Here is a 23,833-nt window from a genome sequence, read left to right on the forward strand (position 1 = left end):
CCTTTCCCGCCCCTTCCCTGCCTGGCAAACTCCTCTTCAACCCTCAAGGACCTGGCTCAGAGGATGGGCTTCTGAGGCTGTAAGGAGCTTCCACAACCAGGGAACCATCACACCTGGGGTACCTCTCTTCCCCACTGGGCTGGCCTCCAGAGCACAGAGACTGGTCCTTTCAGAATCCCAAGCCAGTGTCTGGCACACAGTTGGTGCTCAGTACACATTTGCTGAATGAATGAGGGAAAGATGGGCTGTGAATTAGGTGGGGATCCCAGCAGATGGGAGGGTAAGGTCTGTGTTCTCTCCCAGAGTGTGTCTGAAGAACTGGCTAGGGCTGGGGGAGGGGAGAGCCACGGATGGTTCCTGGGGGAGAATGTCACCGAAAAGAGGCCAGTGGGATCAGAGCCAGGGAGGGAATACAGGACAATGTGAAACCAGACTCCGGAGAAAACAGACCAGCACTGTCTTTCCAGACAACAAGTGCTCTGGCCGGCCCCTCCACCGTCTTTCCTTCTGTAGGGGGTTGGGGAGGTGTGACCCTCAACTCACATCTTGTGCTCCCTCCAAAATCATCAAGGAGCTCAGGATGGAAAGAGGGAGAGAGCCCCTGCCCCAGCCTCCAAGGAGACCCCAGAATCAAACTACTGTTCCCTTGGGAAACCACTCTGTACAGGGTCACCCTGATGTGGAGGCTTTTGGTGCCCTCCCTACACCCACAGCTCCCAGGGCACCAGCAGATTCCAAGTTGGGGCTGGACATGGTGAGCAAGGGGCCTGGACCACTCCAGCCGGATCCTTCCCACATTAGCAGGGGGCCCCAGCTGGGCTGAGTAATGAATTGCACATCAGTCCACTTTAAAACCCCCTAACGGCTTTAGGATCGTCTGGCTCATTAGCTGACATGAATATTCCCAAGATATCTCTCTCTCCCGCCTCTGGCTCCGAAAAGGACACTGCTGATCCAACCCATAGCTTTTTCCTCTGCTCCGTCTGTGGGCATCGACAGGGAAGTTCTTACTGAAGTCTAACTTTCCCTCCTGCTGCTAGAGACTGGTAGATTGTTTTTTTAGAAAGCAACAAAACTAAAGCCACAGTCGTTTTCCATGGACATGGGCTTTATTTGGGGACTCTTGGGGGAAGGGAGGGAGGGAGCTAAGACTGGTGGGTAAATCGGGGGAGAGGCTTCTCAACTTGCTTTTTAATTTAGTGCATGTTGCCTGGAGGTTAGGATGAGTGAGAACAGCTGTAGAAGTGAGAGGAGAGGAAGAGGGAAGGTCAGAGAATGGACACTTTCCTTGGGGAAGGAAGCCAGGACCAGGATATGGGAACTGAAGGTGGGGAGGGAAGGCACCCTTCATATACTGAGACTCAACCAAGGTCACCGCTTGATGCCAGCTTCCCCAACCCCCTGGCCCCATCCCAGCTCCCAGCCCAGATGCCTGTTCTGCTAGTTCCCTCAACTTGCCTTGGAGAGGAGCTGAATGAGGATGTGGGGAATGGCGGTACCCTTCTGCCTCCAGCTTCCCTGCCCAGGAGAACTGCTCACTCGCCCACCCTAAAGTCCCAGCCAGAGTCAGGAGGTCAGGAGGCCGGGGGCCAGCAGGGGGACAACTGTGCCTACACCTTCCCTCCTCAGTCTGCCCACGGGGCCCTTCACATGAGGTTGCAGCTCTTGGCTCTATCCTTGTGTATCTCGCCCTCGTTTCCGGTCCCATTCCCGTTTCCCCGGTCCGGCCGTCCTGCCAGCTGAGTAGATCGCTGAAGTCCCCGGCGTGAGTCAGTACGGCGCAGCTGCCTATGGCCCCGGCCCAGGGAGGCCACTGTGGCCACGTGGAAGACATCTCTGACGCTGCGCTCAGAGGACCGGGAGGAGCACTCCACGTAGGACACGGCCCCCACCTGCTTGGCCAGCACAGTGCCCTGGAAGGATGGAGTGAGTGGAGAGTGTTACAGGGCTTAGCCTGCAGCTCAGCAAGGGGCAGGGAAGCTGAGGGCAGGGGGTGGTCAAGGGATCAGGTCAGAGGCCAGGGCAAGGGATTAGCCAAATAGGGTGTTTTCAAATCAGAGGCTGAGAGGGGCAGAGGTGAGAGGTCTAGGCTGGGACTAGGTCAGAGATCAAGGGTCCCACCTGTTCATGTGTAACAGGGATAAGCCTCTGCTTGGACAGCTCCCTCAGTGTGGCCAGGTCGGTCCGCATGTCTAGTTTACAGCCAACCAGCACAACCTTGGCATTGGGGCAAAACTCCTGAGTCTCCCCTTGCCACTATTTGGAGGAAGAAAACAGAGTTATGCAGGGGTAGAAGGCAGCACAGGGTGAATCCTTGCTCACAGCATGCAGAAACCATGCACCTCTCTGGGCTCTCCCGTGTAAGTAAGCAAGGAAGTGAGAGTGGTGGGCTTGGGCTGAAAGCAGGAAGGGTGTGGGAGAAGGGAAGGGAGGAGAGGGCAGGGGTGGGGCCCTGCTTCTACCTCAGTGGCCATGAAGGGTCTGCCATCCCCTTTCCCAAATTTACTCCTGGGAACAGACCAGTCCCGCCCTCCCTTCCCCTCCCTGGGAACTGGGGCTGCCTTAGCTGACTTCTGTCCATTCACCATGGGCTTTTCTCATGGAGATAGGCGCCTGGAGAGGAGACCACAGGGCTTTCCTGAGCTCCAGCAGCAGCATTCCTATCCCCTCCATCTGGGGCTCCCACACCCAAGGAGATGGGGAGGGTGGACGAGAAGTCCCTTGAGTACTCCTCCCTGTTATCCCCCATCTCCCCCAGATGCCATATCCAGCTCTGAGGACTGATTTCCAGGAAGTCAGGGGGGGATTGGGGAGGGTGAGAGCTTCACACACACTCTCCCTGATGGCCATGCTCAGCTGTAATTCCCTCCTCCTGGCCCATGTGTTTTCTGGTCCCCCTCAGTCTAGCTGTCCTGCTTCCCTAGGCTCCCACCTTCTTGAGGACACTGTCCAGTGTTTCTGGTCGGCTAATGTCGAAGCAGATGAGCACAGCATCCGAATCAGGATAGGCCAGAGGCCGGACATTATCGTAGTAAGAGGAACCTGAGAGAAGACAGGGAGGGAGGGGACAGACGAGGGTCCTGAGTGTGCAGAAGGCCTGGAAGGGAATGGGAGACCTTAGCAATCCTGGTCAAGGGATTCTGAGCAGAGAATGGAAAAGAGCAGGTATTAATACCCATCAAGGAGTCTGTGTTTCTCCAAGGAAGGGAGTAGACAGAGGGGAGGTTAGATGGCAGAAAACAGCTCTCCACTTCCCTAGGGGGTTCTCTAAAAGTAATCATTCTTAATCTTTTCTGAGTCTTTGAGAAGCTCATGAAATCTCTCAACATTCTCACAAAATTTTGCATGCGCTTTCTGGGCTTTGACAGACATTTTCTAAAGCTCTCCAGGGGAGCCAAGTAAAAATTTAAAACAAAACAAAAAATTCCTCCCTTTTTGTAGGGGAAGGGGTAGGGGCAGAGCCCTCCCACCCTCCCGGGACTTGATCTCAAATTTCTATAGTTCAATCTAGAGAAGCAGTTTCCTGCCCCCGAAAGAAATTCTAAATGTCTTTCCTAAACCCAGCCCTATCTCCTAAGAAACATGTTCCAAAATAAAAGCCATTCCTTCCCAACTTTCCCAGGTATGCAGAATCGAGCTGAGGGGATGGGATACTGGGCTTTCTCCTTCAGGACAAGGTTTCTATGTGTCTCTGAAAGCTCTGCCTAGTTTTCCTGGCTTTAAGCAGAAAATTAATTTTCCTTCCTCCTAGAATAGGATGGATGGGCTGGGTTGACCTGGAGCCTAAGGGTCTAGTCCAGGGAGGGAGCAAGGTGGGGGCCTTGGAAGTCAGGGTGACCCCGAGGGACTTGGCTACCTGAAGTGTCCCACATGTTGAGCTCAATGCGGCGCTTGTCGATCTCAAAGCTCGCGGTGTAGTTCTCAAACACGGTGGGGACATAACTCTGCAGACACGAATGGCTCAAGATGAGATCCTCCAGTGCTCACCCCAGACAAATGCCCTCCTCATTCCCACACCCCGTGCAGCCCAGCCCGAGGACACAAGTTGGTCCGGTGTTGGGCAAAGGGGAGATCCCGGGAGCAGCTGCCTCAGCGGAATCTCTGCTAGGCTCCCGGACCCCCTCCCGGTCCTTTCAGGCCCTAGTTCTTCCCCTCTCCAATGCCCAAGACCCCCGACATTCCCCTAGCGCCCCCTCCGGGATCCTCCGGTTCTCCCAAACCCCATTCATCTCACCCTGCTCCCCAATGCCTCCCACCCAAAACCTCTGCAGTCCTTTCAGAAACCCCAACGCTTTCCCCAGTCCTCCAAGCCCCTCTCTCTGATCCCTGGTTACCCCAGCACCCATTTCCGTCCGTCCCCCAGGCCCCAGTCACCCACCCCCGCGGCCTCAGCGCCCCCCTCCCAAGACGCCGGTTCCTCACCCCGGGGTAGGCGTCCTTGGCGAACACCTGCAGCAGCGCCGTCTTGCCGCACTCCGCGTCCCCCACCACCACGATCTTGCAGCGACCGCTCTGCCCCTCCATAGTCCCGGCTACGCGCCGGCCCCCCGCGCAGCCCCCCTCCCGGGCTCCGCTGCCGCCTCCCCCGCCGCTGCAGCTGCAGCCGCTCGGGCCGCCGACACCGGCATCTCTCGGGCCCGCGCCGAGCCCCCGCCCGGGGCCTCGGCCCCCCCTGCGCCCCGCCCCCAGCCCGGCGGCCGCGCCCCCGGCCCCGCCTCCCGCCCCGCACTGCCTGGGGGCGGGGCCCAGAGGAGCGGGCGGAGCCCCGGGGAAACTGGGGCTCAGGAGAAGGGTTCTAGCGCGCGGGTTTGGTCTAGTGGGCCCCTGCGGGTTTGGGACGTGCTGAACCGGGTTATTAGACTGAGTTGACTTCCTTAGCGATGGGGGAGGGGCAGAGTTCGGGGAAAGTTCTGAGGGGTAGGGTGGGAGCTGCACAAGCGCGAGGCTTGGGCCTTCTGCGTACCACGCGTGAACGCCGGTGTGCTAGTGCGGACACGCGCGGGGGAAGCCATCCACTTTCTGAACAGAAGGGGGCGCGAGAAGGTAGGGGGAAAAAGGGCGTCTTTTTGGTTCGGTCTCCCTCCCCCACTCTAAAGTCCCGGCAGGGAGTCTTGGGGATGTATAGGCAAGGACTCCAACACACCCACCCGGACAATGGTGACGCCCCGGCTTTCCGTTACCATGGCAACGGACGGCCTGGCCTGGGGCTGCGGTGATTTAACCGCGGGCCCGGGCGATCAGGGAAGCAAGGACAGTTTCTCCAGCCAAGCGCAGGGTGGAAAGTTTTGGGGAAGCTGCGTCCTCTGGTGGATGCTTCGGGGAGACGGAGACGGGGACAAAGAAGAGGAAGATAGAACTGCCCAGGGTGACAGCCCTTCTGGAGCCAGAGACAAGCTCTAAAGTGATTTCAGGCTTGATTCGGAGTCTAACAATAATCAAACCTCTGTTTTGCATTTGCATGGCATCTTTTACCGTTTAAAAGCGCTTCTTTAAATAGAGGATACTCGATTTAATTTTATCTTTACCATGCACCTCTCTGGGCTCTCCCGTGTAAGTAAGCAAGGAAGTGAGAGTGGTGGGCTTGGGCTGAAAACAGGAAGGGTGTGGGAGAAGGGAAGGGAGGAGAGGGCAGGGGTGGGGCCCTGCTTCTACCTCAGTGGCCATGAAGGGTCTGCCATCCCCTTTCCCAAATTTACTCCTGGGAACAGACCAGTCCCGCCCTCCCTTCCCCTCCCTGGGAACTGGGGCTGCCTTAGCTGACTTCTGTCCATTCACCATGGGCTTTTCTCATGGAGATAGGCGCCTGGAGAGGAGACCACAGGGCTTTCCTGAGCTCCAGCAGCAGCATTCCTATCCCCTCCATCTGGGGCTCCCACACCCAAGGAGATGGGGAGGGTGGACGAGAAGTCCCTTGAGTACTCCTCCCTGTTGTCCCCCATCTCCCCCAGATGCCATATCCAGCTCTGAGGACTGATTTCCAGGAAGTCAGGGGGGGATTGGGGAGGGTGAGAGCTTCACACACACTCTCCCTGATGGCCATGCTCAGCTGTAATTCCCTCCTCCTGGCCCATGTGTTTTCTGGTCCCCCTCAGTCTAGCCGTCCTGCTTCCCTAGGCTCCCACCTTCTTGAGGACACTGTCCAGTGTTTCTGGTCGGCTAATGTCAAAGCAGATGAGCACAGCATCCGAAGATTAATTAGATTAATTAGAGCAAGCAACACCATCACCATTATACAGAAAGGACAATTGAAGTACAGAGCTTTAACAAAGTCAGATGGCTCGGTCACCCTGCTCCAAGTTTGCCACTGCAAGCAAAGAATGGGTCTCATATGGGTCGTGTCAGAGCCTGAGGAACAACTCGGTTGGGTTCCGCTCCACAGGTGGCTGGCTCCCCACATCTGATGTAAGCTCAGGTTTTGGGATCGTCCTTCAGACTGTCCCATAATATATTTTTAGCTTAATTATTATGAATAACTAAGTAAATTAACTCGCAGTCTTCATGATCCCAAGAAGGACCTCGCGTGGGCCCGTACCCAATAAGCGCCTCCTCTCCACTTCTCGCGCTCGCGCCGCACCTGCACGGTGGCCCTGGCCCTTTAAGTCCGCGCTAGAAGCCCCGCCCCCGTCCCGGCGCCCCGCCCCGCCCGCTCCGAGTCGGCAGCCTTAGCGAGTCCTGACTCGCGCCCCGCCTTCCCCAGCGGTGCACTCTCGGTCCAGCTGTGCGCGCACGTCGAGCGTCCCAGCCATGTCCGCCGAGAGAGAGGTAGCCGAGGCGGCCACCGTGGTGGCGGTGGCAGAGGCAGAGGCTGGAGAAGATGCCTCTTCGCAGCTCCCGAAGGTGGAGGAGGCAGCCGGCGACGCCCAGCCACCCGCGGCCTCCGAGGGGCCCGTCGCCCCTTCGCCGCCGCCGCTGCGCTGCCTGGTGCTCACCGGCTTCGGTGGCTACGACAAGGTGAAGTTGCAGACCCGGCCAGCCGCTCCCCCGGCCCCCGGGACCGGCCAGCTGACGCTGCGCGTCAAGGCCTGCGGGCTCAACTTCGCCGACCTTATGGCCCGGCAGGGGCTGTACGACCGGCTGCCGCCGCTGCCCCTCACTCCAGGCATGGAGGGCGCGGGCGTGGTGATCGCTGTGGGAGAGGGAGTTAACGACCGCAAGGTGAGCGGGCCAGTGCAGGGCAGGGCAGGGAGAGGCTGCGCGGGCCACGGGGCAGTGGGGCACGAGTGGGCGGGCGCCATAGGTGTGGCAGAGCCGGGGAAAACTGGCACGAACCCGGGTAGACGGGCATGGAAGACGTAGGAAAGGAGCCTGTGCTCTGAGGCTCCTGGAAAACTGGATTTATATTTGGGGGTGGGAGGTTGAGATGAAGTAATTGCCCCCTCCCCAAACATTTTAATTGTGGCCGCCGCCCCGAAACGGTGCTGGTGCTGGGTGGGTGGGGAAACAATAAGGAGCCTATGCGCATGCGCACAATGACCTTTAAGGCCCCCTCCCACCACCCGTGAAACCTATCCTGTACCCCTGCCCACTAAACACTCCGCGGGTAATTGTGGTCTGTGACTCTGAGTGACGGTCGGTACCTTTTTCCCGCGGGGGAGCCTGAAGAGCTATGTAGTCGGGGTTGGGCGGGGGCGCAGGGCCTTGCCAGAGCCCTAGTCACATGCAGCCCCGTGGTCTGTGGGGGTGTGAGGCGGCCCCTCCCAGAGCAGGGCCTTAGAGACAGGCACGCCCATCATGGAGGAGAGGGAGTCTGCCACCCCTTCCTCCCGCGCACCGGCCTTATACTGCCAGTCTGATCGGGGGTGGGTAGGGGTGAGAGTGGGGACGGGGTGGGGTGGGGTGGGGGGCGAGATTGGGTGTCTGGATCTTTGTCTTGGGCTCTCTGTCTCCCGTGACTGTACTGTCTCCTCCTCCGGTGACTCAGCCAGCGGACCACGACCCCGGGCTGCCCTTGGGAACTTTGGGCGGAACCCACCTCTGTCTTCTCGTAGAGGACCCTCTACTGAGAAACCGGGCCGGTGCCCATTTGGACTGGGGAGGGGGGTGTGGCACCGTGAGCAGGTTGGCCCAGCTCTGCCGGTCTGTGACTCCTTTTTGTTTATCATTAATCTTGGCGACAGCCCCAGGCACCGGAGAGTTTCAAATGGCCAACTTTTTGAGAGACTTGGGGTGAGGCCTTTGCACGTCATTTGTTTAGGGGTTTCTTTTCAAATCTGGCCCCTGCAAGAGAGACTCATCAAATGCAGACTTTCTTCTTGCCAGACTTGCGGGTCCCAGAGCTCAGAGCTGGAATTTTTGGATTTATTATACAGGCATACGTCTTCTTCCTCCTTAAAGGGCTTCTCTGTGGAATCAGCTCTGGCCCCATCCTTTCCACTGACTTCTAAATAATCCTAGTCTAAGAAGGTGCTAAGAAGAATTTTTTTTTTTTTTTTGGTTGGGGGAGTAATAGTTCATGTTACTGCTGAAGGCCAACCACCTAACCTCTTCTCCCCACACTTTCCGCTTCGTAAATACAGGATATCCTGTCCAGGGTAAGAATATGATGTAAGAGGCTGGATTCGGAGGGGAGAGCCCCCGCTCCCTCCTGATATCTGGGCTGGGGAAGGGTCATGGGCCTGCCCTGTAATGGGCTGAGGGGTGAGCGTTAGCCTGGGTAAGTGGACCTTGTTCTGGGCCAAATCTGCGACTGGCCACCACCTGGACTGACCACTACACTTTCCGCAGCTCTCCTGGTTATTTCTGAGTCCACTAGTCCTGAGTCCTGGGGTGGGATGCTTCCATTGCTCAGACCTCATCTCAGGCCAGTGCTTGCAGAGAAGGGTCCTACTCTGCCCTCAGTACTCCTCCTCAGTGGAGTGTGAACATGAAAAAGGGTATGTGTGGGAGTCCCATCCCCCTGCCCCATGGATCCCAAGTCTCGTTAATGTACAGAATTCCCATCATTCCTGGCAGGGACCAAGACAGACTCGGATTGTCCTGGAACAGCACCCACACCTCCCTCTCCATGCTCTTCAGAGGACCATGAGAGGCCTTCCTCTGGAAACTGACCCCTTTCCCCTATCCTCCCCTTGACCCCAGTTGTTAAACTGGAGGGGAAGATTCTGCTTCCTTTGCTCCCTTTCCCTCCTGCAAGGAGGCTCTTGTGCAGGTGGCTGAGGGTATGGGGAAGGGGAGGGGGGATGCCTTTTCCTGGTAGGTGGGATTGTGTGGCTCTCCTTGGCCATCACTCCTCCCCCCAGTCTCTGGGTGAAGCTTCTTTCTGAGCCCCCAGTGGCGGCTCAGATCCTTCTCCTGAGGTAACAGCCCTACCTGCTCAGAGGCCTTTACCTGCACTTTGGTCTGGCCCTTACAGCATACGGCCCTCTTCCTTCAGTTAATGGATTGGTGACCTCCCCTCCTTGCTTCTGATATTGTCATCATTGTTGTCCTTATTATCAGCTAACACTACGAAGTTCTTACTATGTGTCAGACATTAGGCTAAAAACCACTGATTTTTTGCTACTTAATCCTCATTAACTGCCCTGTTTTACAGATAGGAAAACTGGGGCTCAAAAAGGTTAGATAATTTTTATTTGCCCAAGGTCATAGTGTCAGTAAACAGTGGAGCCCATTTTTTTTTAAACCTAAGCAGTTTGGTCTCTTCAATGTTTCATGCTGCCCTAACTGTAAGCTTCTTGCATTCAGGGATCTTACACAATAATAAAGTGTAAGATCTGTAAAATGGAGATAAGGATAGTATCTTCCTCAGGGGGCTGACGTGAGGATTGAGCGTTTATATGTAGAGCACTTACAATAGGGCCTGGCCTTGGTAAGCAGTCAATAAAGATAAGTTGTTATTGATGATATTATTATTACTATTGTTATTATTATAACCATGACCACGAGTACTGCTGCTGCTTGTGCTATTACTTCATTGCCAGGAAGAGGGCCTTGTGCATAGTAGAAGGTCATAAATTACCAGTGGGTGAATGAATGAGTGAATGAATGATGCTCTTTTTCCATTCTTTTTTTAAATTTTTTTAATTAAAGTATAGTTGATCTACAATGTTGTGTTAGTTTCTGCTGTACAGCAAAGTGAATCAGTTTCTTTTTCCATTTTTCAAGGTCGGGGACCGGGTGATGGTGTTGATCCGGTCAGGCATGTGGCAGGAGGAGGTGACTGTGCCTTCGGCCCAGACCTTCCTAATGCCTGAGGCCATGACCTTTGAAGAAGCTGCTGCGTTGCTGGTCAATTATATCACAGCCTACATGGTCCTCTTTGACTTTGGCAACCTACGGCCTGGCCACAGCGTCTTGGTACACATGGCTGCAGGTGACAGGCACCCTCCATTTATCCCTTTTTCTTACCCCACCCAGATCTCCTTGCGGGCCTCTTCCCTGCTGCTTGTCTGGCCTGTTGTCATGGCAACACTAGCTGCCTCGGCCTATGGTGCCCAGAGGCCTCTGCAGTGTTGTTGCCGTGGTAGCATTCAGCGACCAGGTCCATCCTGGTGTGCTACCCATAGCAACGTGCCCTTGCCCAGCACCCCCTCCTTGCCAGCCACCTTCCCCCCAATTCTCAATCTTGGAAATTAGACATGGAATGATGGGAGAGAAAGCCTCAAGATGAGCCCAGGCAAAATGAAGGAGATGGGCTGGATCCTTGAGAGGTGAGAATGGAGAGTGGTGGCTGGACGACTCTATATCCCCTTTATGAAAGTGTCTTGCTTTAGGGGGTGTGGGTATGGCTGCCGTGCAGCTGTGCCGTACAGTAGAGAACGTGATGGTGTTCGGAACGGCCTCAGCCGGCAAGCATGAGGTGCTGAAGGAGAGCGGAGTCACACACCCCATCGACTACCACACGACTGACTACGTAGAGGAGATCAAGAAGATCTCTCCCAAAGGTGGGGTCAGGGAGTGGGAAGGGCTAGGATGGCATGGGACAGGGAGGGGCGTCTCCAGATCTGTGAATCCTAATGCTCTTCCTGGGCCCCCTACTTTCTGACAGGAGTTGACATCGTCCTGGACCCTCTGGGCGGGTCAGATACGGCCAAGGGCTACAACCTCCTCAAACCCATGGGCAAAGTAGTCACTTATGGTGAGTTGGTGGGCCGGGGCTGGAGGGGGAGTTAGGGGAAGCAGGGTGGGGTCTGAGGGGTAGGATATAGGGGCCCGGGGCATTTGAATGCAGAACGGACAGAGACTCCGGCGCTCTGTAGGAAGCATCACGGTTAGCATGGTGCTGGATGTTGCTTTCACATCGCTCCCTCCTGGGTGTAGCTACTCGCCTTCTCATTCATGAGTCATAGCAAATTCTGTGTTCTCTCTGTGTTCTTGTTTGGGGATTATTCCTGATGCAGTATCAACCAGTCTGCCTTCCTCTGTCCTACCTCCTGGGCTTCTTGGGCAAGTTGCATTTCCATTTAAAAAACTACTTCACACCAAAAATAAACAAATATATAAAGCTTAGAGCAATCTTTGAGTCGGCTAGAGTCCATGTGGGCCAGGTAGCCAGCAGGTGGGAGGTGCTCCTGTCACTCCCGGGTGCCGGTATGGATAACTGTAAGGGGCCCGCGGGGGGCAGATGAGCTTGGATCCAGACACACAGGGATGTGCCTGGCACCTGGATTCACAGGCTGTGTCTCCTCATCCCTCAGGAATGGCCAACTTGCTAACGGGCCCCAAGCGGAACCTGATGGCCGTGGCGCGCACGTGGTGGAATCAGTTCAGTGTGACAGCTCTGCAGCTGCTGCCGGCCAACCGAGCCGTGTGCGGCTTCCACCTGGGCTACCTGGAGGGCGAGACGGAGCTGGTCAGCGGTGTGGTGACCCGCCTCGTGGCTCTGTACAACCAGGGCCACATCAAACCCCACATCGACTCCGTGTGGCCCTTCGAGAAGGTGAGTGTGATGGCCCTGCAGGGAGGGCCTGGATAGGAGCCGTGAAGGCTGGGGTCCCTACGGGAGGAGTCGTGGGAGGAGGAGGGCTGACTCCTTTAGGCCAGCTCCCTGGATGGGCCGAATGGCGCTGGGAGCAGAGTCTTGTCTTCCTCTCCAGGTGGCGGATGCCATGAGGCAGATGCAGGAGAAGAGGAACGTGGGCAAAGTCCTCCTGGTGCCTGGGCCGGAGAAGGAGAACTAGGCAGGGGGCTGGGAGACCCTCAGGGCCCGGGGAAGAGAGAAGCTGGGAAGCCATGTACTGTTGGCCACCAGACCCTCGCGGTTCATCCTCTATCACAATGCGCTGCCCTCTTTCCCCCCAAGGTCTCTGCGGTGATGTCCTCTCCCCTGTCCTGTTCTTCCTCTTTAGTCAGGGCTTCCCCCTCCCCGCTTCCTGCCCTCTGAAGAGGTTGGGAAGTGACCACTTGGATGTCTGGGCCCTGCCAAGGGGACAGGGTGGGTCAGAGAGAGGCCGGCCACTTCCTGCCCCCACCCTTTCCCCGGGCCTCGCTGTGCTGCTTTTGTGCCAAGGTTAGCCAATCCCTTCCCGTCCTGTTCCCTGTGCTTCCGCCTCCGCCTCGTCTGCCCTCCTGCCCCCGCCCCACACCTCCCCAAAGAATCGAAATGCCAGCTCAGGATATGGGGCCAATCTGTGTGAGTCCAGCATGTCCCTGTGTCGCCCTAGTGTCCCTTCAACCCGGGCCAGCCAGTGCCCACCTTGTTGTAAGGCCTCGTCCTCTTGTCCCCAATTTCTCGAGCACAATCGGCTTCTCCCACCTCCAGGGGTTCTGCCACTCTCCAGCAGGGGTGCCCCTTCCAGCAGGGGCGGGAGTCAGACCTGCTGCCCTAGGTTACCACTCTATGGGAGGGACACGGAGCCCCCTCCTCTTCACTGAGTTCTCTGGATTTGTTCTCAGTGCCTTAGCAATGGAAAGCTTGCTTGTGTGTGTAGAGGTCCCTGCCTCACACCTCCTGCCCCCGTCCTCCCCAGTGCCTTCCTTGTTCTGCTGGAGCTGGGGTTTCGCTGCTCCCCAGTCCCATAGCACTGCCAAAAATCTGTGTGTGTGCCGGTGTGTGGGGGGCCAGCCCCTAGCCTCCGGGGGCCTGTGCCATGTCCTGTCTTCTGGGGCTGTCATTTCTCTATGGTGGTTGAGGCAGAAGAGGCGGGGAAGCTTTTTCAGCCTTGCAGCTAAGTGTGCCACTTACCAGCCAGAGCTCTGAGAGGCGATGCCATCTGCCTCTTGTTCTGGGACCAAAGTAAAAATCGAAGCACGTTCCCCATGTAGTCACGGAGGCCCACTGTCTCCTCAGAGCAGGGAGGCAGCTTTTCAGACTCAGCCCCAAACTTTGTTTACAGGGGTGGGGAGATGGAACAGGGGGTCAAAGCGGAGGTTTAGGACCTGGGCCACTGGAACCAAAGTGGGGACTTCCCGGGGCTAGGGGTGTAAGTCCCTCTGCCCTTGGATCTGGAATTAGGGCAGGTTATTGCCCAAGCCACTGCCATTGGGAGGTAGGGGGAGGGGCTCAGCCTCTTCTTCATCTGAACGAGGCCTAAATGTGTGAAGTGCGATTTTCACTTTTGTGTACCCACCCCGTTATGGTTACCGAAGCTGCCTTTGTGTTTGTGTCAATAAAAAGCCAAACCCTGGGTCCTGGATGTTGCCTCTGATAGTGGATGGGAAGGGGAGCTTGTGGAAGGCCAGTGCTGCTAGTGGAAGGCTAGGGTTTCTCCCTCCCCCCAGCCTTCTTCCATGGCCTAATCGAGTTTCCTTTCTTGAAATGAAATGAGGAAGAAGATCATGCAATGCAGGCGCTTTTACTGTTCTCGGGGCAGCGTTTCACAACTCATAGTCCCTCCTGCCGTTGACCGGCATGATCTCTCTCTCCTGTATATGCGTCCAACCCCAGCCTGGTTTGAGAACCTTGGCAGAGGGGCGGGGGGTGATGAGCAGGGCAGGCTCCTAGCCCAACTTGGCAGTGAAGACTGCCAGGCCCTGCTGTCCCAGGGGCATGACTGCCACGGCTTCCACCTCCCCACCCCCACGGGTGGGCTTCTGGAAGTGGATCTCCAGGACGTCTTGTAGCTCCGGGCCATCCAGGACATCGGGAATGTTGAGCACCAGCACCGAGTGGGGCACTGGCAGGGACCTGACCTGGAAAAGGAGCCAGGAGCTGGGCAAGGGCTCGTGCAGGTTGGGCTGGGGGGTCGGGGCGGGGCAGAGGTCGGGGCAGGTGGCGACCGTGGGAGTATGGGAGGGGGCAGGAGGCCTGGAGAGGTTGGCAGCGGGTAGGTCAGTGGGGTTTTGGGGCTGTGGTCCTTCCTTGGGCAAGTTTCTGGCAGGCAGACAGGTTACTGGGTCCAGTCCCCATCTTCCACCTTCCCACTTACCTCAGCCTTCTGGATCTTTCCACTCACGTAGGGAGAGACTCTCAGAGGGAACTGCTGCTTACCCAGTGGCACTGTGAACTGGCCCGTCTGGCACAGGTGCTGGGCCACTGCAGGGACAAGGAGCGGGGGACCTTCAGCATCAAGGGCTGTGGCCTGGTGCCTCTGCTCTCATCTCGCCGACAAGGCCCTTACCTGTATCCTTAGCGAAGCCCAGCATGACACTGCCTTGCAGCAGTTCCCGCGTCTCCACATCGCCACCCCCGTTCTTGCTCTTGCCAAAGAAGATCTCCAGCTTGTCCAGCAGCTCCTCCTCACTTAGCTTAAGCCCGGCAGGAAACCCACTGACCAGTACTCTCTGTTCATTCATCTGGCTGGACACCTAGGGGGAGGCAGGAGGGAGTCATCCCAGCCACACCCCACTCCCTTGTGCCCAGGTGCATGGGGCCCCGTGCAGATCCCAGGGCCCTGCCATTCTGTCACCTGGATGGTGGTCAGCATGGGCAGCTCCAAGGGCTGGACCTGCACCCGCAGTCGGAACCCTTCCACATCGATCGTGTGCTCCGTCTGCTGCAGCACCTGCTTGGCCACTGGGTGGGGGAGCAGGGTCAGTACTTAGGAAGCCTCCCAGCCTCCCTCCCAAGGTTTCCCGGAGCTCACCATTGGGGTCATCAAAGGTGACCAGAGCAGAGCCTCCAGGCAGAGGGTAACAGATCCGCAGGTTAGAAACCACAGACTTGGTTGTTTCCTTGCCCTGCTGAATGTCTCCTCGGAACACCAGGGGGGTCTCAGGCACTGGGAATGGGATCTGGAGGTGGGGGAGGAGAGGCTGATGCAGATTTCAGGGTTGGGAGAGCGCCCCACTCCCAGGAGGAAAGCACCCCCAATTACATGCCACTGATGCTGAGTGCCAGGGATGAACACTGAAAGAAGAGCTGGGTAACTAAGCGGATGAATGTGGGCCAAGCATGTACTGGCACTTTACATACAAAATCTTAGTTTGTCCTCACACAAGCCTGTGAGGTAGGTAGCTCCACTTTACAGAGAAGCAGACAGGTTCAGAGAGTTCAAGTAACACACTCGCGGTCACACAGCACGGAAATGGCAGAGGCAGTAGTGAAACCAAGACCTCCCCAGCTCTTTCTACCAGGCCATACCCCCTCCCAGCTTACCTTGTCTTGGGGGTTGTCCCTGAGCTTCCTTTTCAGCTCCTGTAGCCTGGTCTTTAGTTTGGCCTGTTCCTCCTGAAGGGCTTGGAGGGCCTATTGGAGCGGAGGGGAACAACCAGACATCCACCTGCGTTTCCAGAGAATGAATGACCCAGGGAAAGGGGGCCGCTATTCTGGACACTCCAGGAGCAGAGTTGGTGCTCAGCCCGAGAACAGCCCAACCCCTTTACCTTGCCCTGGGCTTGTCCTGGCCCAGCCTGGCTGCCCCCATCGCAGCTGCTCTGAAAGGCAGGAGGAGCCTTTGCAGCAGCCACGGCTGGGTCGTTCCTGGAGACCCAGAGTTTAACAAACACTGATTGAGCTCCTGCTATGAGGTACTGGGCACGACACAGGCAGTGGAAGCGCTTAGGCCCGTATAAAACGGTACTCAAGGGACTTCCCTGGTGGTCCAGTGGGTAAGACTGCACTCCCAATGCAGCCTGTCTGGGTTCGACCCCTGGTCGGGGAACTAGATCCCGCACACATGCCACAACTAAGAGTCCGTATGCCGCAACAAAGATCCCGCATGCTGCAACTAAGACCCAGCACAGCCAAAATAAATAAATAAATATTTCAAACAGACAAACAGTACTCAAGACAGTGCACAATCACACGACTGATGGTGGAGGAGAGGCTGATGGTGGAGGACAGAGGGAATTTGGAGGAGGGACCGTCCCAAAGGGGTTAACACAACTAGGGAGGCCTCGAGGAGTAGTAGGAGCCTACAGTTGCAAGATGTCATAAGACTATCAGCTAACATGTGCTAAGCCCTTTATATGGATTATACCACTCATGTCTTGCAACAACCTTATGAAATAAACACCCTCTTCTTATTTTGCAGATGAGGCAACAGTAGCTCAGAGAGATCAAGTGACTTACCTGAAGTCATCTGGCCCTAGGCAGTCTGACTCTCGACTCTTAGTCTATGCTTTACAGTGAAGAAATCAAACTCAGAGTAGGGGAGTAATTTACCCCACATCTCCCAGCTTGTCCCATGACTGCCACCCTTTCTGCTGTACCAAGCAGCCTTTCAGGCTGGGTGTGATTTGGAGCAGATCCAGAGAGAGCTGACAAATGGGCAGGGGAGTGACACCAGGGATGGGAATAAATGCACCTTTGTTTGTGGGATGGAGAGCTCACCCTGTGGTTGGAAGCCTGATAAATAAGGTCAGCTCAGGGAAGTGTGAGCTCACTGGGGAGGACGGGACTCTGTCCTGGCCATCTCTGTGTCCCAAGTGTTCAGCAGAGTCCCTGGCACAAAACAGGCATTCAGTAAACCCGTGTTGAATGAATGAATGAATGAATGAAGTGAATGAATGAAGTGAACGAATGACAGAACGGGAACATATTACAGTGGGCGTTGAATAATTCAGTGTGAGTTCACTCTATTTTAAGCAGAAGAAAACTAGGGCTTGACCAAATAATGCCAGTTAATGAGTAGTGAGAAATAATCAGTGACTTTCAGGGTCAGTTACATGACATCAATGAGTCAGGGGAGCAGGTGCAGGGGAGAGGTGGGGACTCTTACATCCTGCAGACAGCATGTCCCAACTAAAGTGGCAACCCCTTCTCGGCTCTAGCCAAGTTTTTTCACATGGAATGTGGTCTCAGTATCCTATATCTTCCCATTTCTAAGGGAAACCAGAAATCTGGATTTTTATTTGAAAAAGATGGCTTTATTTTATTTTATTTTATTTTATTTTTTTGCGGTACACGGGCCTCTCACCGCCGCGGCCTCTCCTGCCGCGGAGCACAGGCTCTGGATGCGCAGGCTCAGCGGCCATGGCTCACGGGCACAGCCGCTCCGCGGCATGTGGGATCCTCCTGGACTGGGGCACGAACCCGTGTCCCCTGCATCGGCAGGCGGACTCTCAACCACTGGGCCACCAGGGAAGCCCAGATGGCTTGATTTTAAATAAATATGAAAAATAAAAGTTGGATTCAGTCTTTAATCCATCCTCTTTTTACTTCTGCTTTAAATCTTGATCTAATTATACATATTGTTTGAGAATCTAGTAATTGGCAACGCTATTTAATAAATAGCTTTAAATAAATAAATAAGTAAATTTATTTTTAAAAGCTTCATAATTACAGTTTAAAAAAACATTCAAAAACGTCCATCCACTGGTGAATGGATACAAGGAAAAGCAAACAAACAAACAAACAAAACAATTCAGGCCAGAGAGTTTATCAGTGGGAAAATGGGGAAATGGTGAAGATTTCTGAAAGGGGGAGTGAGGTGATGGACACAGTGTTGAAAAGAGCGCAATCCGGTCATCAAAAAATGGACAGAAGACCTAAATAGATATTTCTTCAAAGAAGACATACAGGTGGCCAACAGGCACATGAAAAGATGCTCAATATTGCTAATTATTAGAAAAATGCAAATGAAAACTACAATGAAGTATCACCTCACACCAGTCAGAATGGCCATCCTTAAAAAGTCTATAAATAATAAAGGCTGGAGAGGGTGTGGAGAAAAGGGAACCCTCCTACACTGTTGGTGGGAATGTAAATTGGTGCAGCCACAATGGAGTACAGTATGGAGGCTCTTTAAAAAACTAAAAATAGAGTGACCCATATGATCCAGCAATCCTGCTCCTGGGCATATATCCGGAAAAGATGAAAACCCTAATTCAAAACAACACATGCACCCCAATGTTCATAGCAGCACTATTTACGATAGCCAAGACATGGAAGCAAGTTAACTGTTCATCAACAGATGAATAAAGATGTTATATATATATATATATATATATATATATATGTGTGTGTGTGTGCGCGCACACACACACACACACTCACACACACACAGAGGAATATTACTCAGCCATAAAAAAGAATGAAATAATGCCATTTACAGCAACGGATGGACCTAGAGATTACCATACTAAATGAAGTAAGTCGAGAAAGACAAATACCATATGATACCACTTATATGTGAAATCTAAAAAAAATGACACAGATTAACTTATTTACAAAACAAAAACAGACTCACAGACATAGGAAACAAACTTATGGTTACCAAAGGGGAAAAGGGGTGAAGGAGGGATAAATTAGGAGTCTGGGATTAGCAGATGCACACTATTATGTATAAAATAGATAAACAAGGACCTACTGTATATAGCACAGGGAACTATATTCAATATCTTGCAATAACCTATAATGGAAAAGAATCTGAAAAAGAATACATATATGTATAACTGGATCACTTTGCTGTACACCTGAAACTAACATAACATTGTAAATCAACTATACTTAAAAAAAAAAAAAAAAGCTGGCAGTGATGGCAGGATGAACTGGAGCAGCAGGAACTGGGGAGTGGGGAGAACAAGCCCAGATCTGTGGCTCTAATTCTCACAGACGTGACAGGAGCTGACCTGAACCTCTGGCACTGGGCACAAGGAGCACACACAGATGAGTACATCTCAAGAGGAAAAGCTGCCAGACTCCGGATGCTGTATTAAAGCGACAGAGGGGACAGACTGGAGAGGCGATGCAACACTGAGGTTGCAGACTTGGGTGTCCAAGGATTTGGTATAATGTCATTGACCCAGCAGGCAAGGGAAGAGAGCCAGTAGTTACTGGGGACCTGCTAAGTGATCGGCACAGTTGGACTCCATCCCACTTAAGTATCACAAAACTGCCTCCTGTCTCCAACTCCCAACTGAAACTTCTCTATCACAGACTTCTTAAGGACAACACAGGCTGATTGTAGTCACTTACTTGAATTCAACTATACATGCTATTTATTTACTTAACTAACATGATAACTTGGTCTCTAAATGCAAGCCAGTATCCATCTGGTACTCAACTGAAAAAAGAAAAGGGATCTGTTTTACACTGAGCTCATTGAGAGACTGTAAATTCTGGATACTTAGGGGTGAGTTAATGATTTGAGGTTCATTTGACTACATGCATTCTTCTGCCTTACTTGCCAAGTTTAGAACCTAACAACCCCTAAGATAAAATCTCATGCTATCTGTGTTCATCATAGCAGTACTGAGAGGCAGTGTAATATAGCAGTTAAGAGCACAAGTTCTGGGGCCAAAACTCCGGGGCTTACATTCAGCTCCTCTTACTACTGCCAAGACAATGGGCAAGTTATTTAACTCTCTGTGCCTTGGTTTCTTCATCTGTAAAGTGGGAATAGCAATTTCTACCTATGTATAATTTTATTTGGAAAAGTAGTTCCCGGCATATGATGAGTGCTCTGTTAAATGTTTTGTATTTTAATAATCCCCATTTGATAGTTGAGGAACCTGAGGTTCATCAAGGTTAACTAATGGTGGGAGTTCCCTGATGGCCTGGTGGTTAGGATTCCAGGCTTTCACTGCTGTGGCCTGGGTTCAATCCGTGGTCGGGGAACTGAGATCCTGGAAGCCACGTGGTGTGGCCAAAAACAAAACAAAAAAACCCACAAAAAACAAAACCAAACAAACAAAAAAACTTTGGCCCTAATGGGCCAAAGTCAGTCAAACCCAAGGCTGTTGAAGACACAGAGTGTCAGGGACAGGACTTGGTGGATTGAACTCTGGGTTAGAACAGTATGTGGTAATGGTAGAAGCCAAGAGGATGGAAGAACTCATTCAGGGACAGAGCCCTTAAAAATGTGATCTTTGAAGATACCTAGTCAGGGGTCAGGAAAGATAAAGGAATGCAGAGAAGAAAAAGAAGGCATGGGAACTTCCCTGGTGGTCCAGTGGATAAGACTCCGTCTTCCAGGCAGGGGGCCTGGGTTCGATCCCTGGTCAGGGAACTAGATCCCACATGCATGCCATAACCAAGAGTTCACATGCCACAATTAAGAGGCCGCATGCCGCAACGAAGATCCCATGTGCCGCAACTAAGACCCGGTGCAGCCAAAATAAATAAATAAATGTTAAAAAAGAAAAGAAAAAGAAGGCATGGTCAGGGCCAGGGCCAGGATTAGGTAGCATCATAGACACAAAGGAAGAGGAGTGATGAAACAGAGGCAAAAGAAAAGGAGGGCTACAGGAAGTCCCCTCCCTCATTTGCTTCCTTATTCACTCATGCAACGATCAGCTACCAGGCATCTACCACGTGTCGGGCCCTGTTCTAGGCTCTGGGGACACAGTAGTGAACCAAACAGACAAAACTTCCCTGTGGAGTTTACATTTTAGGGGATGAGCCAGATAATAAACACAATAAATAAGTAAAATCTGCAGTATGTTAGTGATAAGTGTTATGGACAAAAACAGAGAAGGTAGGACAGAGAATGTTGGAGTACAGTTTTAACTGGGGTGATCAGAGTAGGCCTCGTTGAGATATTTGATCATATACTTGAAGGAGATAAAGGAGTCAGCCGTGTGTATATGTGGGGGAAAGTTTAATGCAGAGGGAGCGGCAAGTGCAAAGGCTCTGAGGTGGGAGTTTGTTGTATGTATTTGAGGAACATCAAGGAGACCAATGTGGCTGGAGCAGAGCGAGTGAGGGGGGAGTGGTGGGAGATAAAGTCACAGAGAAAACAGAGTGGGGCCATGAAGGGCCTTTCACATAAAGTGAGGTGGGAGGCTGCAGGCAGGCTTAAATGCTAACAGGATAACTTGGCTGCTGTGCGAACAGACTGATGTGGGGAAAGGGCACTAATAGGGAGACTACTTAGGAGGCCATGACAGTGTCCATGTGAGCAATGCTGATGGCCTGGATCAGGTGGTAGCAGTGGAGGTGGTGAGGCGTAGTCAAGAGTTTAGATTGATTGAGGGAATTCCCTGGCGGTCCAGTGGTTAGGACTCCACACTTCCACTCCAGGGGGCACGGGTTCAAACCCTGGCTGGGGAACTAGGATCCAGCAAGCCGTGCAAGCGTGCCACAAAAAAAAAAAAAAAAAAAAAAAGTAGATTGATTCAAGTTGCTGATGGATTGGAAGTAGGATGTGGAAGAAAGAGACGAGTCTGTGATGACACTAAGCTGTTAGGCTTGAGCAACTGAGGGGAAGGAGAGCCATTTGCCGAGATGGGAAATACGTTGGATGGAAGAGATTGGGGTTTACTTTGAACATATTAGGGATGAAGTGCTTATCTGACATCCCAGTAGAGATGTAGAGTGGTGGTTGCCTCTATGATGTGGCATCCAGGGAAGGGGTCCAGGCCATGAGTATAAATTTGAAAATTATCCAAGCAGAGATACTTAAAGTCACAAAATTAAATGAGATCAACATGTAGAGGTCCAAGGGCTGATTTCTGGGGCAACCAACACTAAGAGATCAGGGGAACAAGGAAGAACCAGCCAAGGAGAATGCAGAGGAGGGGCTCGTGAAACCTGAGGGAGAGCAGGCATGAAGAACAACACGTTTAAGGCAGAGGAGCCCGCAGCTGTGCCCAGTGCTGCTAACAAGCCTTCTGCCAGGAGGCATGAGAATGACTGCTGAGATTGAGCAACAAAAAACAGTCCTGCTTATCATAAGGAGATGGTCAGTTCACGTACAAGGATGATTACAGTAGCCTTGTTTACAACGGAAAAAAAAAAGAAATCTACACGTCCAACAAGAAACAGCTAAATATAAAATATTTAGCAATTAAAAGACAGTAATAAAGAACATTTAACATGAAAAAATGCTCACAATAAGCAAAATATAGAGCTGCCTATACATTCCCTATCCTGATGATTTAAAATGATTTAATTCATGAGGATATTTATTAATGCATAAAAATTCTGGGAAGATAGACATCACAATGTCATTAATAGACTCTGTCTCTCAATAATGAATTTAGGGTGATTTTTTAAAAATACAGTTTCCTGGGCTTCCCTGGTGGCGCAGTGGTTAGGAGTCTGCCTGCCAATGCAGGGGACACGGGTTCAAGCCCTGGTCTGGGAGGATCCCACGTGCCGCGGAGCAACTGGGCCCGTGCGCCAGAACTACTGGGCCTGCACTCTGGAGCCCATGAGCCACAACTACTGAGCCCACATGCCATAACTACTGAAGCCCGCGTGCCTAGAGCTCGTGCTCCGCAACAAGAGAGGCCACCGCAATGAGAGGCCCGCGCACCGCAACGAAGAGTGGCCCCTGCTCGCCGCAGCTGGAGAAAGCCCGCGCACAGCAACGAAGACCCAACACAGCCAAAAATGAATAAATTAAATAAATTTATATTAAAAAAATATAGTTTCCTGAATCCACCTTCCTTCTTTCCTTTCTAATATGTAAAGGCCCTTTAAGAGAGCACTTTTACCAGAGTGGGAGTGAGGGGTGGCTGAACTGGGAAACTGGCAATATTAACAATAATGAACATGTATTGAGCACTCAGTATGTGCCAAGCAGCGTGCTCAGTTTTTACTGTGTATTTTAGGGATTGTTTAGTTTAATTGTGGCAGGTAGGTATTCTTGTGTGGAAGTGTTACCATCATTCCCACCAAATAGATAAGGAAATGGGGCTTAGATTGTAAACTTTAGAGAGGCTAATAACTTACCCAGGGCCACACAATTGGAGGAACCAGGATTTGGAACCAGGCAGGCTGGCCTCTAGAGCCTGTGTCTTCCTTCAACATTTGAGGGGCAAATGAAAAATTTCCAAGCAAGAGACCTATATATTTGTAACAGACGGGGTAGTATCAGGGAGAAAGACTGAAGAAACTAGGGAAATAATATTCATTCACTCAACAGCTGTTTATTGAGCGCCTACTGCATGCCAGGCACTGTGCTGGGCACCGAGGATCAAGGGTGAACAGGCTGAGACAGAGAACCAGCCCGCAGAGGGCTTAGTCTAGCACGAGCAGGGGCGATCAGGGGTTGGGAAAGCGGGGACCACAGCAGACAGGTAACACTTCTTCCCCTCGCCCTCAAGAGAGGTCAAGGTGACATTCAGATGGAAATATAAGGAGGGGAGGAACTTGTTGAGGAAGATCTCAGGAGATAAAGGTTGGAGCAATTCTTAAACTTTTTGGGGTCACAGAACCCTTTGAGTATCTAATGAAAACGATGGATTCTTTCTCCAGAAAAATGCACATCCACACAAGGAATTCACGATCCCGAGATGCAGGTTATAGAACTGTCTCTGAGGCAGTGGATTAGGGGACCAACTCCCTTGCAGAGAGGTCATCCCAGCCGTCACTCCCCAGACCTGTAGCAGGTCTAAGAGATGGGTAGGGAGAGGGTTGCCTGCCAGGCCCTGGCATACCTGTAGATTCCTGGCCAAGAGGAGCATTCCTCTTGGATTCTCCCCACCCCCAAGACCCTCCTCTCACCATCATGGTCTAAGGTCCAGTTAGCAAGGGCTGAAGCTTCAGAGCTGGCACAAACTGGCAGGGTCCAACGCGACTAAAGTCTTGCTTGCACTTTGAGGAGTTTTGGTCTCCCCAGCAGAG

The 23,833-nt window shown here is 52.9% G+C and overlaps 3 protein-coding genes across 4 annotated transcripts; 1 reads left to right on the forward strand and 2 right to left on the reverse strand.

Annotated features, from left to right (window-relative positions):
- Positions 1-703: 703 nt before the first annotated feature.
- RND2 (Rho family GTPase 2) lies at positions 704-4,524 on the reverse strand (the record flags this gene model as incomplete). Its single annotated transcript, XM_082860551.1, has 5 exons — positions 704-1,913; positions 2,122-2,256; positions 2,933-3,042; positions 3,857-3,944; positions 4,423-4,524. The coding sequence occupies 5 exons, from the start codon at positions 4,522-4,524 to the stop codon at positions 1,647-1,649; spliced, it is 702 nt and encodes a 233-aa protein (XP_082716677.1). The 3' UTR covers positions 704-1,646.
- Positions 4,525-6,704: 2,180 nt separating this feature from the next.
- On the forward strand, positions 6,705-13,555 carry VAT1 (vesicle amine transport 1). The gene is made up of 6 exons (XM_082861661.1): positions 6,705-7,155; positions 10,105-10,312; positions 10,713-10,883; positions 10,988-11,077; positions 11,637-11,878; positions 12,036-13,555. Exons 1-6 carry the CDS (start codon positions 6,745-6,747, stop codon positions 12,117-12,119), a joined length of 1,206 nt encoding a protein of 401 aa, XP_082717787.1. The 5' UTR covers positions 6,705-6,744; the 3' UTR covers positions 12,120-13,555.
- Positions 13,556-13,770: 215 nt separating this feature from the next.
- Positions 13,771-23,833, reverse strand: IFI35 (interferon induced protein 35). 2 transcript variants are annotated; one of them, XM_082860278.1, is made up of 8 exons: positions 23,714-23,833; positions 22,940-23,052; positions 15,476-15,565; positions 14,964-15,111; positions 14,787-14,893; positions 14,499-14,685; positions 14,307-14,413; positions 13,771-14,070 (listed from the first exon to the last, which is right to left on the reverse strand). In XM_082860278.1, the coding sequence occupies exons 2-8, from the start codon at positions 23,015-23,017 to the stop codon at positions 13,879-13,881; spliced, it is 909 nt and encodes a 302-aa protein (XP_082716404.1). In that variant the 5' UTR covers positions 23,018-23,052; positions 23,714-23,833; the 3' UTR covers positions 13,771-13,878. The 2 variants fall into 2 exon arrangements, with proteins under 2 accessions (XP_082716404.1, XP_082716405.1); XM_082860279.1 differs by lacking the exon at positions 22,940-23,052.

Source organism: Leucopleurus acutus (genome assembly GCF_964270905.1).
Source record: "Leucopleurus acutus genome assembly, chromosome: 19".
In the NCBI taxonomy this organism is placed as follows: Eukaryota; Metazoa; Chordata; class Mammalia; order Artiodactyla; family Delphinidae; genus Leucopleurus; species Leucopleurus acutus.

Bases quoted from the DNA above. Each gene is read 5' to 3' on its own strand.
- VAT1 (XM_082861661.1), top strand. From the start codon at position 6,745: ATGTCCGCCGAGAGAGAGGTAGCCGAGGCGGCCACCGTGGTGGCGGTG. The intron at 10,884-10,987 runs GTGGGGTCAGGG...ACTTTCTGACAG, and splicing joins CAAGAAGATCTCTCCCAAAG to GAGTTGACATCGTCCTGGAC. The intron at 11,879-12,035 runs GTGAGTGTGATG...CTTCCTCTCCAG, and splicing joins CCGTGTGGCCCTTCGAGAAG to GTGGCGGATGCCATGAGGCA.
- IFI35 (XM_082860278.1), bottom strand. From the start codon at position 23,017: ATGTTGAAGGAAGACACAGGCTCTAGAGGCCAGCCTGCCTGGTTCCAA. The intron at 15,566-22,939 runs GTAAGTTATTAG...CCGCTCCAATAG, and splicing joins CTCCAATTGTGTGGCCCTGG to GCCCTCCAAGCCCTTCAGGA. The intron at 14,071-14,306 runs GTAAGTGGGAAG...CTCCTTTTCCAG, and splicing joins GAAAGATCCAGAAGGCTGAG to GTCAGGTCCCTGCCAGTGCC.